The 15,503-nt window shown below is 43.3% G+C and overlaps 1 protein-coding gene across 2 annotated transcripts in view; it reads left to right on the top strand.

Moving 5' to 3' along the window:
- The window catches only part of enah (ENAH actin regulator), a 350,400-nt gene that overhangs the window by 262,207 nt on the left and 72,690 nt on the right, over window positions 1–15,503 (top strand). For both annotated transcript variants that reach the window (XM_059645099.1, XM_059645100.1), the window contains exon 7: window positions 10,142–10,467. In XM_059645099.1, coding sequence (XP_059501082.1) covers window positions 10,142–10,467 — 326 coding nt within the window. The remainder of the gene's footprint in view (window positions 1–10,141; window positions 10,468–15,503) is intronic.

The following is a 15,503-nucleotide window of genomic DNA, read 5'->3' as shown; positions in this document are numbered from 1 at the left end:
ATTTATAAAAATAACAAACAGCAGTGGACCCAACACCGACCCTTGTGGTACACCACTAGTAACTGGTCTCCAGGATGAACATTTCCCATCAACTACCACCCTCTGTCTTCTTTCAGCAAGCCAATTTCCGATCCAAACTGCTATGTCTCCCACAATTCCATTCCTGTGCATTTTGTACAATAGCCTATTGTGGGGAACCTTATCGAACGCCTTGCTGAAATCCATATACACCACATCAATCAGTTTACTCTCATCTACCTGTTTGGTCACCTTCTCAAAGAACTCAATAAGGTTTGTGAGGCACAACCTTCCCTTCACAAAACCGTGCTGACTATCCCTAATCAATTTATTCTTTTCTAGATGATTATAAATCCTATCCCTTATAACCTTTTCCAACACTTTACCAACAACTGAGGTAAGGCTCACTGGTCTACAACAGGGTTGTCTCTACTCCCCTTCTTGAACGGGGAACCACATTTGCTATCCTCCAGTCATCTGGCACTATTCCTGTAGACAATGACGAATTAAAGATCAATGCCAAAGGCTCGGCAATCTCCTCCCTGGCTTCCCAGAGCATCCCTGGATAAATCCCATCCGGCCCAGGGGACTTATCTATCTTCACCCTCTGAAGGATTTCTAATACCTCTTCCTTGTGAACCTCAATCCCACCTAGTCTAGTAGCCTGTATCTCGGTATTCTCCTCAACAACATTGCCGTTTTCTAGAGTGAATACTATTGAAAAACATTCATTTAGCACTTCCCCTATCTTATCTGACTCCACACACAACTTACCACTACTATCCTTGATTGGCCCTAATCTTACTTCCGTCATTCTTTTATTCTTTAAATACCTACAGAAAGCCTTAGGGTTTACCCTGATCCTATCCGCCAACAACTTCTCATGTTTCCTCCTGGCTCTTCTGAGCTCTCTCTTTAAGCCTTTCCTGGCTACCTCGTAGCCCTCAAGTGCCCTAAATGAGCCTTCACATCCCATCTTAACATAAGCCGCCTTCTTCCTCTTGACCAGAGATTCCACCTGCTTCGTAAACCACGGCTCCCGACTCTACAGCTTCCTCCCTGCCTGAAAGGTACGTGCTTATGTAGGACACACAGGAGTTTTTCCTTGAATACGCTCCACATTTCTAATGTGCCCATCCCCTGCAGTTTCCTTCCCCATCCTATGCTCCCTAAATCTTGCCTAATCTCATCGTAATTGCCTTTCCCCCAGCTATAACTCTTGCCCAGTGGTATACACCTATCCCTTTCCATCACTAAAGTAAACGTAACAGAATTGTGATCACTATTGCTATCTCACTGTAATGCATTTATGACTTCAGTTATCAATAAATTGAAGCTCGTCCGCCGTGTAAAAATACCGTAATAGATCCCAAGGCACTTTCTCAATGAACAAGGAAGTTCTTCTCATAGCTAGCCAACATTTAGCCTTCAACAAGCAGCATGAAAACAGATAACCTATTCAGTTATCTAATTTATGAGACCTTTTCCACATGCAGTACAAGTACCGATACATCACTATCTCACTTTATGTTTCTGTGTCAAATTTCATCAAAATGTCTTCTCCTTTCACTAGCCTATCTAGGTATTCTTGAAGTTTATTACGATCTTCTTCATAGCTCAGTATATTTCCAAATTTTTGATATTTGTGACACTATACATTCTAAGCTTTGCCTATGTCACTGATCTATAGATAAAGAAAAGCAGGTCCTTGTACCAGCTGTTGTAAACCCCACATTATGCCATCTTTTATAGTTTCCTCCTTTCTTGTTCTCGTTCTCTCCGTCTCTCCGTCTCTCTGTCTCTCTCTCTCTCTCTCTCTCTCTCTCTCTCTCTCTCTCTCTCTCTCTATTAAGCATGTGTGCTGTTTCCATTGGTCACCCACATGTGCCACCTCACTGTCATGCATTTATGTTCGCATGTATTCTCTCTCTGTCCCTGTCTGTCTTTATCTTTCTGCCTGTCTGTCTCTATCTATGTTGTCTCTCTCAGTCTGTCTGTCTGTCTCTCTTTCTTGGACTCTCCGTCATGCACTCTGTCCTATCTTTTGGAACGTGCTGTTACGTTTGCTAACTTTCAATCTGCTGGTAAGTTCTAGAGTCTAGAACATTTGGGAAAATTTTAGCTGCCTATCCACTATCTCTGCAGCTGTATCTTTTAAAAACTTAAGAAAGTACTTTCCAAACTTTCTTCTCATTGTGACTCCATTTTGGTTCTTGAAAATTTTGGTCCTCGACATCAAGTGAGAGTGGGAATTTAGTGGGAGTATGACAAATCAGTGGCAATGTTGGGGCAGGCAGTTGCGCTTAAGGAAGAGGATAAGCAACCTGCGAGAGTAGGTTTGAGAGAGATAAGAGGTCCATGAGAGCTGAGTTGGAGGTGTGGAACGCATGAAAGCGAGTGAGAGATCTCTGACATTGGGAGGGAGGGCATAGGGGTGGTATACCTGCAATGATGGGAGGAGGGGAGATTGTGCAGAGGGTGAGAAGCTTGCACTATAAGGGAAAGGAGGTGGAAGTGAGTTGGAGAAAGATCTGTCATAGTTGGGGAAGTTTAAGTGTTGTTTTGAGAAACCTGAAACACTATAGATGGTATGGGGACAATGAGTGATCCAAGAGAGTAGGATAGGGAGTTCCATTATGATCATCATTTCCTCGTGAATCTTTTACTATGACATTATTAATTTATCCTGTGCACTGCATTAAACCAGATCTAAAGTAGCCTATAATTTTTCTCCAGGTATTTAGTCATGAATACATCTTACAAACTTAACTGTCATAACACAAAACCACTGTAATTGGTCCAATTTATATTATACATCGAAGTCCACCATAGACATCATGTTGCCTTTAAAGTTGCTGAAAAGAGAAGAGTTTTGCAGAAAAATTTTCATTTTGAAAAATTGCCTTTGACATCTTCATTAGGAGCCACAGTTTATAACACTAATGACAGAAAATAAACTGGCTTTCTTCAGGCTTTAGGTGTATTTTGTACTTCAGAGAAAACAAATCATTCATTTCCAGATGTCTACTGGCTTCTGCTCAAGCTTTCGCACTCATAAGTTGTTCAGCTACCTGGGAATCAATCACAAAGTCATTGCCAGGCAGAACACCTTTGTCATTGGTCTGGTGAATGTTAACTTTTATTGTCAATCAGCTGCTTGTTGCTGGTTGAATCTCCATTTTATACATCCCTTGGTTCCTGCTTATCTCCAACAAAATGTCCCCCACTGCAGGAACAAACTGCAGGGTAAACAGCACTTATGATGAGTGTCAGGTGGCTTGCTTTCAAAAGTGCAGAAATGCTTTCCTCAATCCTTTTTTGAAATGTTTAAAATTTGTACACTTTGACCCTTTCTTCCTCAGTATACTGGTCTAAAAGTCCATCTTGTACACAGTCCAGGAATTCAACTGTTACTGTATTATTGTAAATGTGGTTTGCCGAGCCGATATGTGGTTAAAGTCACTCATGATTAATTACAGTAGCACCCTTGTTGCCTGCATCTCTAATTTCCTGTTTAATGCCATTCTCTATGCCACCGTTAATGTTTGGCAGCCTATCGAGCGCACTAACTAATATTTTCCACCTTTTTTACTTTTAGCCTCATCCTTTCTCACTTATTTTCATTTTTTTTATTCACAGTGGCACCCACTTTCTTTTCCATTTTTCCTGCCATTCCTAAAGATCAAAAACTAAAAATACCACTGAAAAGCTATTAAATATTGTGAATACCCTTGAATGTTCATCCCATCCATGGTCATCCCACAGCTGTGTTTCCATGATCACAATCATAACATACCTATGTATGACCATTTGCACTGTTAATTTGTCTGCCTTCTTGCAAATGCTTGTGCGTTTGGATACAGCATCTTTAGATTGTTCTTTTTTACACTTTTCTTAGACTTTAACCCTATTTAAATTATAGCATCATATAGTACAGCAGAGGCCCATCAGTTCATTGAGGCTGCACCAACAAGACACTATTCTAAATCCACACTAATCCCACTTTTCAGCGCTTACCATTGACATTTCAAATGCTCAGCCAAGTGCTTTTTAAATGTTGAGAGGTTTCCCATCTCAACTACCCTCCCAGGCAGTAAAATCCAGATTCCCACCACCTTCTGGGTGGAAAATAAATCCTCAAATCCCTGCTAAGTCTTCTGCTTTTCATCTTAAAATTATGCTCCCTTGATATTGATCCTTCAACAAAGGGAAACATCTGCTTTCTAACCTCCCTGTTTGTGTCCCTCATCATCTGACACAACTTTATCCATTCCCTTTTCAGACTTCTCTGCTGTAAAGAAACAACCAGAGCTCATCTAGCCTCTGTTCATAGCTAAGATGCTCCATCCCATGTAACATCCTGGTGAATCTCCTCTGCTTCTACTCCAGTATAATCACATCCTTCCTGTAGTGTGGCGACCAGAACTGCATACAGTACCCCAGCTGGGGCTTGTCCAAAATTTGTATAGCTCCCACACAACCTCCCTGTTCTTGTAATCTATGCCACACTAACTAAGGCATGTGTTTGGTATTCCATCTTAATTACCCTATTAACCTGCCCTGCTGCCTTCAGGGATCTGTGAACACGCACTCCATGATCCCTCTATCCCTTTGAGCTTCCTACTGTCCATCTACCTGCTGAGGATTCCCTGTCCTTTCACTTCTTCCAAAGGTTAAATTTACTGCTAACTTCTGTTTTTTTTGCCTTACACTTTTGTTTTTAACTTTAATATCCTTCATTTCCATCTTTATTTTTCTCATGTTGTTTCTCCACTCAGGTTCCCATCCCCTTTCCAATTAAGCCCTGCTTCACCATACTGGCAAACACTCCTTTGAGACTAACACTTGTGCTGTCTGACTGGCATGTACAGGTCCTGACTTCCCCAGAACTGATCCCAATGTTTCTAGAATCTAAACCCCTTTCTCCTACACCATCACCATAGCCGAAGAATAATTCGGTCTATTCTCCTATTTCTCATCTCGCTACCCATTGGTATTGTTACAAAGCAGAAGTTGACGAACAAAGCCGAAGTAGAATCAAGGGTTATGGGGATAAGGCAGGAACAGGATACTGATTGTGGATGATCGTAATGAATGGTAGTGCTGGCTCGAAAGGCCGAATGGCCTACTCCTGCACCTATTGTCTATTGACCAACACACCCCCGCCCGAGAACTAAAAGAGGAGCACCTCACCCTATAATCTGTAAAAGGAGTTTGCAAAGTGGTGTAACCTACTTTTCAGCAACTTCTATTGGTTAAATAAAATAAATCCCTAACACCTACTTTAAAATCAATAAGTAACAATTTATTTATCTAACTCTAACAGTGAGCAAATTAACTAAACTATTAACAAATTGAATAAATCCCTTCTAACTATTCCTGAATACAGCAAGAATCAAATCGTATGCTGTTCTAATGAATATAAGTCCCACTTCTATGAAAAAAGTAGAATTTAGTCTCGTGAAATTACAGCCAGGCTACGTGTCTTCCAGAATGTTCAGTGCCTTCTCCGTCGATTCTTCTGTCAGGAATGTTAACTAGGTGTACCATTGGTACTGTTGTTGATTAGAAAGTGCTTTCCCTAAGACATAGTGGAGGTTGTGAGAGCCAGTGATTCTCTGTTGAGAGCTGAGGGCTGTTTTGCTCTGGCGGATTGCAGCTACTCTGGGCTCTTTGTCCAGTTGCCCCCTGCTTTTTATACCTTGAAGACATATCAATATTTCGTACAATAGGATTGGTCCTATGTCGTCAAAACCATCAGACTTAAATTAAATAGGTTTTGTTATCAAGGTACCTGGTTCACATTGATTGGCTAAATTCAAATGCCTCTTGGAAAAACTGCTCTTTTTGGCCTGCTAACCGTACGGCCTTTTGAAATAAATGTTTCAATTCAGGTGCTCTCCACGTAATTGCATATGTTCAAGCTGCTGCTCACAGACGTCCATTTTGAATCTCTAAGCATAGAAGAAGCAAGTGATCTTTTAAAGGGACCACACATGGCTCTCCCCATCACATTTTACAAACACCAAATACCAACTTCCTGCTTCCCATTCTACAAGTACTCTCCTCAAATGTGCAACAGTATTGAGAAAAGTCCTGAGATTGCTACCCCAAAGGCCTGCTTTTCAATTTATTTCCTAACTCCCTATATTCTGCTCCAGGATTCCATCCGTCTTTTTACCTGTGTTGTTGGAACCAACATGAAGCACAATCTCTGGTTGTTCACAACCTTCAGAATGTTCTGTAGCTGCTCAGTGACACCCCTGACCCTGGCACAAGAGAAGCGACATACCATTCTGGCGTCGTGTCTACAGTAGAAGAAATGGTTGTCTGTTCCCTTTGATAGAATGCCCAATCACTGTTCTTTTCTCCTCCTCTTCTCTCTCCCACTCTCCTCCGCCCCCTAAATCTGCCCTCAGTCCTTTGCACTGACCACTCCCGATGCTACAGACTAGTTCTCACTGCATTCTCCTGAGAAGCCATCTCTCTCACAGTGGTTTTGAAGACAGAAAATCTGACAGAGAGGGCACTCATGCTGCACCTGCTTGGTGCTTTTATTCTACCTGCTGCCTGAGCACTCTCGGTCACTTCAATGTATGTCCTATCCATGAAGATTACTTCTGTAGATTAAAGAATAACAAATACCAGGGATCTTACCTTTACATAAAAGCAAAGTACTGCAGATGCTGGAAAACGAAAAATATAAATCAGAGAGTGCTGGGAAAATCTTAGCAGGCCTGGCAGCATCTGTGGAGAGAAAAAACAGTCAATGTTACAAGTCAAAGTTTTTTTTTCCTTTATTCATTCATGGGATGAGGGAGTCGCTGGCTAGACCAGCATTTATTGCCCATCCCTAATTGCCCAGGGGGCAGTTAAGAGTCAGCCACGTTGCTGTGGGTCTAAAGTCACATGTAGATCAGACCAGGAGGTTTCCTTCCCTAAAGGACGTTAGTGAGCCAGATGGGTTTATCCAACAATCGACAATGGATTCACAGTCATCATTAGATTCTTAATTCCAGATATTTATTGAATTCAAATTCAATAGACAATAGGTGCTGGAGTAGGCCATTCGGCCCTTCGAGCCAGCACCACCATTCATTATGATCATGGCTGATCATCCACAATCAGTATCCTGTTCCTGCCTTATCCCCATAACCCTTGATTCCACTAGCTTTAAGAACTCTATCCATCTCTTTCTTGAAAGTATCCAGAGAGTTGGCCTCCACTGCCTTCTGGGGCAGAGCATTCCATATATCCACCACTCTCTGGGTGAAGAAGTTTTTCCTCAACTCTGTTCTAAACGGCCTTATTTTTAAACTGTGTCCCCTCGTTCTGGAATTCCACCATCTGCCATGGCAAAATTTGAAACCAAGTCCCCAGAACATCACCTGGGCCTGTGGATGAACAGTCCAGCAATAATACCACTAGGCCATTACCTCCCCCTCGTGTCTGGTTGACTTTGCTTTCCTCATATATAATTGTGTTCCCCAGATGCTGCCAGATCTGCTGAATTTCTCTAATTATTAATTTAATTCCTTACACCTTAGCATGAAATCCTCATCTTGCCCACTCCTCACTGTGATGTTGACTGCTTTCCTCAGCATCCCCACTTCACCTGCACCTCTTGATGTTAAGTACCTGTGTCAGGGCCTCACCTTGCCCAATCCTGTTTGAAACTAATATCCTTTGGTGACTGTGGGGGCAGCCTCACAAAAATTCCATTTTAATATTGGAACCAATTTCTGTGTGCAAAATACTGAGTTGAATAATGAGAAAGATCTTAATTTCTTAAAGGTGGAGTTATGATAGTTTTTTAAAATTTTGTTTTGTTTCAGCAGGCCAAGCAGCATCAGAGGAACAAGAATGCTTGATGTTTCGGGTCGAGACCCTTCTTCAGAAATGGGGGATGGGAAGGGGATTCTGAAATAAATAGGGAGGCAGGGGGAGGTGGTAAGAAGATGGGTAAGGGAGAGAAGATATGGTGAGAAGAGACAGACAGGCCAAAGAGGCGGGGTTAGAGCCAGTGAAGGTGAATGTAGGTGGGGAGTTAGGGAGGGGATAGGTCAGTCTAGGGAGGACTGACAGGCCAGGGGTGGGATGAGGTTAGTGGGTAGGGGATGGGGATGGGGCTTGAGGTGGGAGGAATGGTTAGGGAGGTGGGGACTAGCCGGGCTGGTTTTGGCATGTGGTCAGGGGAGGGGAGATTTTGAAGCTTGTGAAGTCCACATTGATACCAAAGGGCTGCAGGGTTCCCAAGCGAAATATGAGATACTGTTCCTGCATTTTTTGGGTGGCGTCATTGTGGCACTGCAAGAGGCCCAAGATGGACATGTCGTCCGAGGAGTGGAGGGGTGTGGAATTGAAATGGTTCGCGACTGCGAGGTGTAGTTGATTGTTGCGAACAGAGCGTAGGTGTTCCGCAAATCCTCCGTTTGGTTTCCCCGATGTAGAGGAGGCCACAGCGGGAACAGCGGATACAGTATGTCACATTAACAGATGGGCAGGTGAACAAGCTATGCCTGCCTTTTTGTAGGGTACATGGAACAATCCCTCTTCCAAAGCTACACTGGCCCTATCCCCCACCTCTTCCTCGTTGACTGTTTCAACGCCGCCTCGTGTTCCCACGAGGAACTCGAACAGTTCATTCACTTCCACCTTCCACCTCATACCTTCCACCCCAACCTTAAGTTTACCTGGACCATCTCTGACACCTCTCCTTCCTGGTCCTCACTGTCTCCACATCTGGCATCCACCTGGAAACCGATATCCATTTAAAGCCTACCGACTCCCACAACTACCTAGAATATTCCTTCTCTCACCCACCTTTCTGTAAAAAGGCCATCCCTTATTCCCAACTCTGTTGCCTCCGCCACATCTGCTCCTGAGATGAGGCTTTCCACACCTGAACATCGCAGATGTCCTCTTTTTTCAAAAACCGCAACTACCCCTCCGCAGTGATCGAAAATGCCCTCGACCGTGTCTCCCGCATTTCCCGCAACTCATCCCTCACACCCTCATCCACAATAATAACCAAAACAGAATCCCCCTCATCCTCACGTACCACCCCTCCAACCTCCAAATCCAACGCATAATTCTCCGACCTTTCCACCATCTGCAATCTGACCCCACCACCAAAGACATTTTTCCTTCCCCACCATTATCTGCTTTCCGAAGGGACCACTCTCTCTGTGACTCCCTTGTCTGCTCCACACTCCCCTCCAGCCCCACTACCCCCGTCACTTTTCCCTGCAACGAAAGCAAGTGCTACACCTGCCCCGTCACCCTGATCCCAGGCTCTACGAAGACTTTTCACATCAAACAGATGTTCACCTGCCCTGTTAATGTGATATACTGTGTCCACTGTTCCCGTTGTGGCCTCGGGGAAACAAAACGCAGGCTTGGGGACCACTTTGCGGAACCCCTACACTCAGTTTGCAACAAACAATTACACCTCCCAGTCACGAACTATTTCAATTCCCCCCCCAACTCCCCGGATGACATGTCCATCCTGGGCCTCCTGCATTGCCATAATGACACCACCTAAAAGATGCAGGAACAGTAACTCATATTCCACTTGGGAACCCTGCAGCCCAATGGTATCAATGTGGAGTTCACAAGCTTCAAAATCTCCCCTCCCCCACTGCATCCTAAAACGAGCCTAGCTTGTCCCCGCCTCCCTAACCATTCCTCCTATCTCAAGCCCCATCCCCATCCCCTACCCACTAACATCATCCCGGCCCCCCTTGGCTTGTTGGTCCTCCCTAGACTGACCTATCCCCTCCCTAACTCCCCACCCACATTCACCTTCACTGGATCTAACCCTGCCTCTTTGACCTGTCTGACTCCTGCCACCCTATCTTCTCCTTTATCCAACTTCTTACCACCTCCGTCTGTCTCCATATTTATTTCAGAACCCCCTTCCCTTACCCCATTTCTGAAGAAGGATGTAGGCCTGAAACATCAAGCTTTCCTGCTCCTCTAATGCTGCTTGGCCCGCTGTGTTCATCCAGCTTCACACTGTGTTATCTCAGATTCACCAGCATTGGCAGTTCCCACTATCTGTGTAACAATTTTGTTTCAGGTGTGGTACATTTGATCTGATTATTTTATTCTATCAACACAGGTATTGCCCCAACAAGCGACAGTGTACAAGGACCACCAGCCCCTCCACCTGCACCCCCTCTTCCTCCTGGGCCATTGCAGCTACCAATATCAGGACCACCACCGCCACCAGTTCCACCACCTGCACCTCCACTGCCAGCATCAGGACCACCGCCTCCACCTGGACCACCACCACTTCCAGGGCAAACCTTACCTCCTGCCCCACCTCTTCCTCCTGCCCCACCTCTTCCCTCTTCAGGTTTTTCATCATCCTTGGTTGAAGATGATCGTCCATTGACAGGATTAGCAGCTGCATTGGCTGGGGCAAAACTCAGAAAAGTGGCCCGGGTAAGTCCAAGTCATAGAACCTTAATTCTCAAATCTAAATCCAGCTCATGTATTAAACAGTAAATTTTGCTGTTGTTCAAAATGCTGCAGATGCAGAAACTCTGAAACAAAGGTAGATAACTGTATATGGAAGAGTTAATGTTTTCGGTCTTGATCATTCATGACGATGAATCCAATAATTTTGTCTGGGTAGTGCTCAGCAAATGAAAAAATGCCTAAGGAAAGTAATCCAGCCTGACACTGTAGTATAGTGCTGAGAGATTGTTGCACAATCATTCATGCCATTTTACAGATAAGATGAAAACCTAAGATCCCATCTTGACAGTCAGGGATGTGAAAAATCTCACATTATTATTTGAAGTTAAGCAGGGCAGTTCTTCCTTTCAGCTTGGTTAATATATATGACTAAATACCTTAAGTAACATAAATTTAAAAAAAAAGTTTCAAAGAATCATATTGAACATGAAACAACAACTCCATTTGTCTTTCCACAGATGCTGCCAAACTAGCTGAATTTCTCCAGCACATTCTATTTTGCACTTAAGACCTCCAGCATCCAAACAATTTTGCCTTTGTTTAAATAAATAAAAATAATTGTCTGATCATGTATGACTCTGCTATTTGTGACACTTTGCTCCTGGCATTTGTAGATGTTGTACTTCCTTCATTATAGCAGTGGCCATAATTTATAAGGCATTTAGTTAGAGGTAAGGCATTTTGGTCTACCCTGACATTATGATATATGTTTCAAAATCTTTCTTTTTGGAAATTTTATCCTAATGGGAAATTGAAAAAAATAATGTGAATTTTACCTGGCAATCTTTCTCCGGGTTTAGAATGAGAGATGAGCGTTGGTAAAATCTTGATTCAGTGGTTTCATTGGCTGAGGAAAGACTGTATGGCTTGGTTTTTACCAGTTGGAGTTATTAGTATAAGAGGAAGCTGTTAACATCTTGTGCCTCAGTCATAAATCATTCAGCACGGAAACAGGCCCTTTGGCCCAAGTCGTCCTAAACTAAACTGTCCTATTTTCCTGCATGAGGCCCATATCCCTGTAAACCTTTTCTATCCATGAAAGTGCCCTAAATGTCATAATTGTACTCGCTACTTCCTCTGGCAGTTCATTCTATATATGCACCACCTTCCATGGAAAATATTGACCCACAGGTCCCTTTTAAACCTTTCCCCTCTCACCTTAAAACTATGCCCTTTGTTTTGGACTCCTCTATCCTTGGGGGAAAGACCTTGGCCATCACCTTATCTATGCTCCTTATGATTTTATAAACTTGTACAAGGTCACCCCTCAGCCTCCTGTGCTCCAGGGGAAACATGTCCCAGCCTATCTCCTTATAACTCCAACCATCCAATTTCATTAACATCCTTGTAAATCTTCTCTGCACCTTTTCCAGTTTAATAACATACTTCTTATAGCAGAATGACCAGAATCGTACGTGGTACTCCAAATGTGGCCTTACTAATGTCTTGTACAGCCGTAACATGACAAACCAACTCTGGTCCTCGGTGCTCAGACCGATGAAGGCAAGCATGCCAAATGCCTTCTTCACCACAGTGTTGACATTGTTATGTCCTCCATAGAGAATGCTGATTGCCTAAAGAGCAATATGTACTGCAGCTATTGTCTGAAAGAAGGACATCCAACAACTTTTCATGTTTTAAAACCTCTTCTTTGTCAAATGACTAAACAAACAGATACAGTTAACTAAATGCTGTTTTCTTTTTGTGGGTAATTTATAGTTTAAAGATCAGAATGTACCCTTTCCAATTTCTAATAACAATGAAAAACTCCAATTTTGTTACATTATTCAGTCTCTTAAGTAGACATCTGGTCCTAACCCAACATGATTCACAGCTCTCAAGAATTTATCTCCAATTCATTAACAGAATGTGGAGGTCAGTGGCTAGGTATCAGCATTTAATGCGGATCCTTAATTGCTGTGGAGTATGTGGCAATGAGCTGCATTTTGTAGGAAATCATTTGTTTTATTATCATTAAACCAGGGAATCAACCCTGCGCAGGAGGGGTTGCCAGGAGCCGCACCAGATTATATCTAAAAGTGAGGTGTCAACCCGGTGAAACTACCAAACAGGACTACCTCCATAAACAGCAAGTGATGAACACAGCTAAGCAATCCCACAACCAATGAATCAGATCTCAGCTCTGAAGTTCTGTCATATTCAGTTGTCGATGGTGATGGACAATTAAACAACTTACTAGAGGAGGGGACTCGACAAATGTCCCCATCCTCAATGATCACAGAGCCTAACGCATCATTGCAAAAGATAAAGCTGAAGCACTGGCAGCAATCTTCAGCCAGGACTGAGAAGTTGACGATACATCTTGGTTTCCTCCAGTGGTCCCCAGCATCACAGTTGCAAGTTTAAAAAAAACAAAAGAACTGCGGATGCTGTAAATCAGGGACAAAAATAAAATTGCTGTAAAAGCTGAACAGATCTGGCAGCATTTGAGGAGGAGAAAACAGAGTTAATGTTTCGGTCCAGTGACTGTCCCTCAGAACAGTGGTTTTTTGTCACAGATGGTAGTTGTCAGCAAACTTCATTGCTCCACATGATATCAAAAAATGTTAGGAGACACTGAACACTGCAAAGACTATGGTCCCTAGCAATATTCTAGCAATAGTCTGAAGACTTGTGCTTCACAACTGCCACACCCCTAGCCAGGCTGTTCCAATGTAGTTACAACACTGGCATTCACATTGCCCACAGAGCTGTGAAGAAGGGTATTCTAAGATTTTGATGTATCACTGTTCCTTCACACTCACTACATTTCCAAATCAGTGTTGTGGGTGGTTTGAAAGAGCACTTGCAGATTGTGGTGTTTCTATGCATTTGCTGCCATTGTTCTTTTGTATGGTCGAGATCATGGATGGTTTTGTGCTTTGTGAAGAGTCTCAGTGATGTACTGCAGCGCATGTAGTAAATGATGCTCCCAATGTGTATTACGGATGAGTTGAAGGAGGTGGATGAAGTGCCAATCAAATGTTGTAGGGACTGCATAAATTTGGGCACATGGGAGAATTCCATCACCCTCCTGACCTATACCTTGTAGTTGGTGGACAGGGTATGGGGAAACAGGAAGTGAATTATTCAGCACAAAATATGTAGAATCTGACCCGATCTTATAGCTGCAGTATTCAAATGGCAGGTCGATTGCAATTTCTAGTGAGTGGTAACCCCCAGAATGTTAATATGGTGGATTCAGTGTAATGACATTAATGTCAAAGGGAGATTGCTAGATTTTGTCTTTGGAGATGGTCATTGCCTGGAACTTGAGTGGCATAAATGTTACTTATGACTTTTCAGCCTGGACGTTCCTCAGACCTTGCTGCATTTGGGCATGGACTGTTTCAGTATCTAAGGAGTTGAGAATGCGACTGAACATTGTGTAACTATCAGCAAACATCCCACTTCTGACTTTACGATGAAGGGATTGATATCGATGAAGCAGCTTAAGATGGTTGGACCTTGGACACTACCCTGAGGAGGTCCTGCAGAGATATACTAGGGCTAAGATGATTGACCTCCGAGGACCTCAACTATTTTCCTTTGTGTTTGGTTTAGTTACAACCAGTAGAGAATTTTCTGAAAATTCCTATGACTCCAGTTTTGCTAGGTCTCCTTGATGCTACACTTGCTCAAATGCTGCCATGGTGTCTAGGGCAGTCACCTCACCTCTGGGGTTAGCCATAAGACGTAGCAGTGGAAGTCAATTTTTCAGTCCATCAAGTCTCCCCCATTGATTGAAATCATGGCTGATCTGATACTCCTCAATTTGACTTTCCTTCCCTTTTCCCAAAACCATTGATTCCCATACTGATTAAAAATCTGTCTCAGCCTTGAATATGCTTAATGATCAAGCCTCAACAGCCATCTGCAATAAAGGATTCCACAAATTTAGTATTCTCTGAGAGAAGAAACTCCTCTAGCTTTTTGTAATTCACGGTTGAGGACTCCCAAATCCCTGTTTTCTGAAGCTTTTTAACTTAAATACTATTTGGCTCCTCAGTTCTTCCTACCAAAGTGCCTTGCATTTCACCTTGCATTTCTCCACATTATATTCCATCTGTTGAGTTTTTGTCCACTTGCTTAATGTATCTCCTACTGCTGACACTTCGTGTCATCTTCACCTTTGGCTTTCCCACCTATCTTTGTTTGATCTTCACACTTGTCTGTCATACATTCACTTTTCTCATCCAAGTCATTGTATATTGTAAGTAACCGTGACCCCAGCTCTGATCCTTGGTCTTTTGTCCAGGTTTGGGCCAAATCTGTAAAGAGGTCAGAAGCCAAGTGGCTGTGGTGAAAGCTAAACCGAATATCACTGAGATGAGAGATTAGATTCCCTCCAGTGTGTAAACAGGCCCTTCAGTCCAACAAGTCCACACCGACCCTTGGAGCATCCCACCCAAACCCATTCCCCTATAACCCACACACCCCTGAACACTACGATCCACCTAGCCTGCACATCTTTGGACTGTGGGAGGAAACCGGAGTACCCGGAGGAAACCCACGCAGACACAGGGAGAATGTGCAAACTCCACACAGACAGTTACCCGAGGCTGGAATTGAACCTGGGTCCCTGTGCTGTGAGGCTGCAGTGCTAACCACTGAGCCACCGTGCCGCCCCAAGTTCATTCATTTGCAACTGCTGCTTGATAGCTGTATAGATGATCCCTTCCATCACTTACCGATCGAGATTAGAATGATAGGTAATTGACCAGGCTGATTTGTCTTACTTTTTGTGTACAGGGCACATTAGTGCAATTTTCCACATTGCCAGGAAAGCCCCAGTGTTGCAGTTGCACTGGAACAGTTTGGATAAGACTGCAGCTAGTGCTAGAGCACAAAACTTCAGGACTGTTGCCATGGTCTTTGCAGTATCCAATGTCTTTGGCTGTTTTTTTTCATATCATGTAAAGGGAATCAAATTGGTATCTATGATGCTCCAGCTATCTATGTATCTGTGATCAGAAGGAGGCTGAAATGGATTATACCTT

The sequence above is a fragment of the Stegostoma tigrinum genome, chromosome 4, assembly GCF_030684315.1.
Source record: "Stegostoma tigrinum isolate sSteTig4 chromosome 4, sSteTig4.hap1, whole genome shotgun sequence".
NCBI lineage: Eukaryota > Metazoa > Chordata > Chondrichthyes > Orectolobiformes > Stegostomatidae > Stegostoma > Stegostoma tigrinum.
Note: the sequence above shows the minus strand (reverse complement) of the source record. Positions and strands in the feature narration are given on the sequence as shown.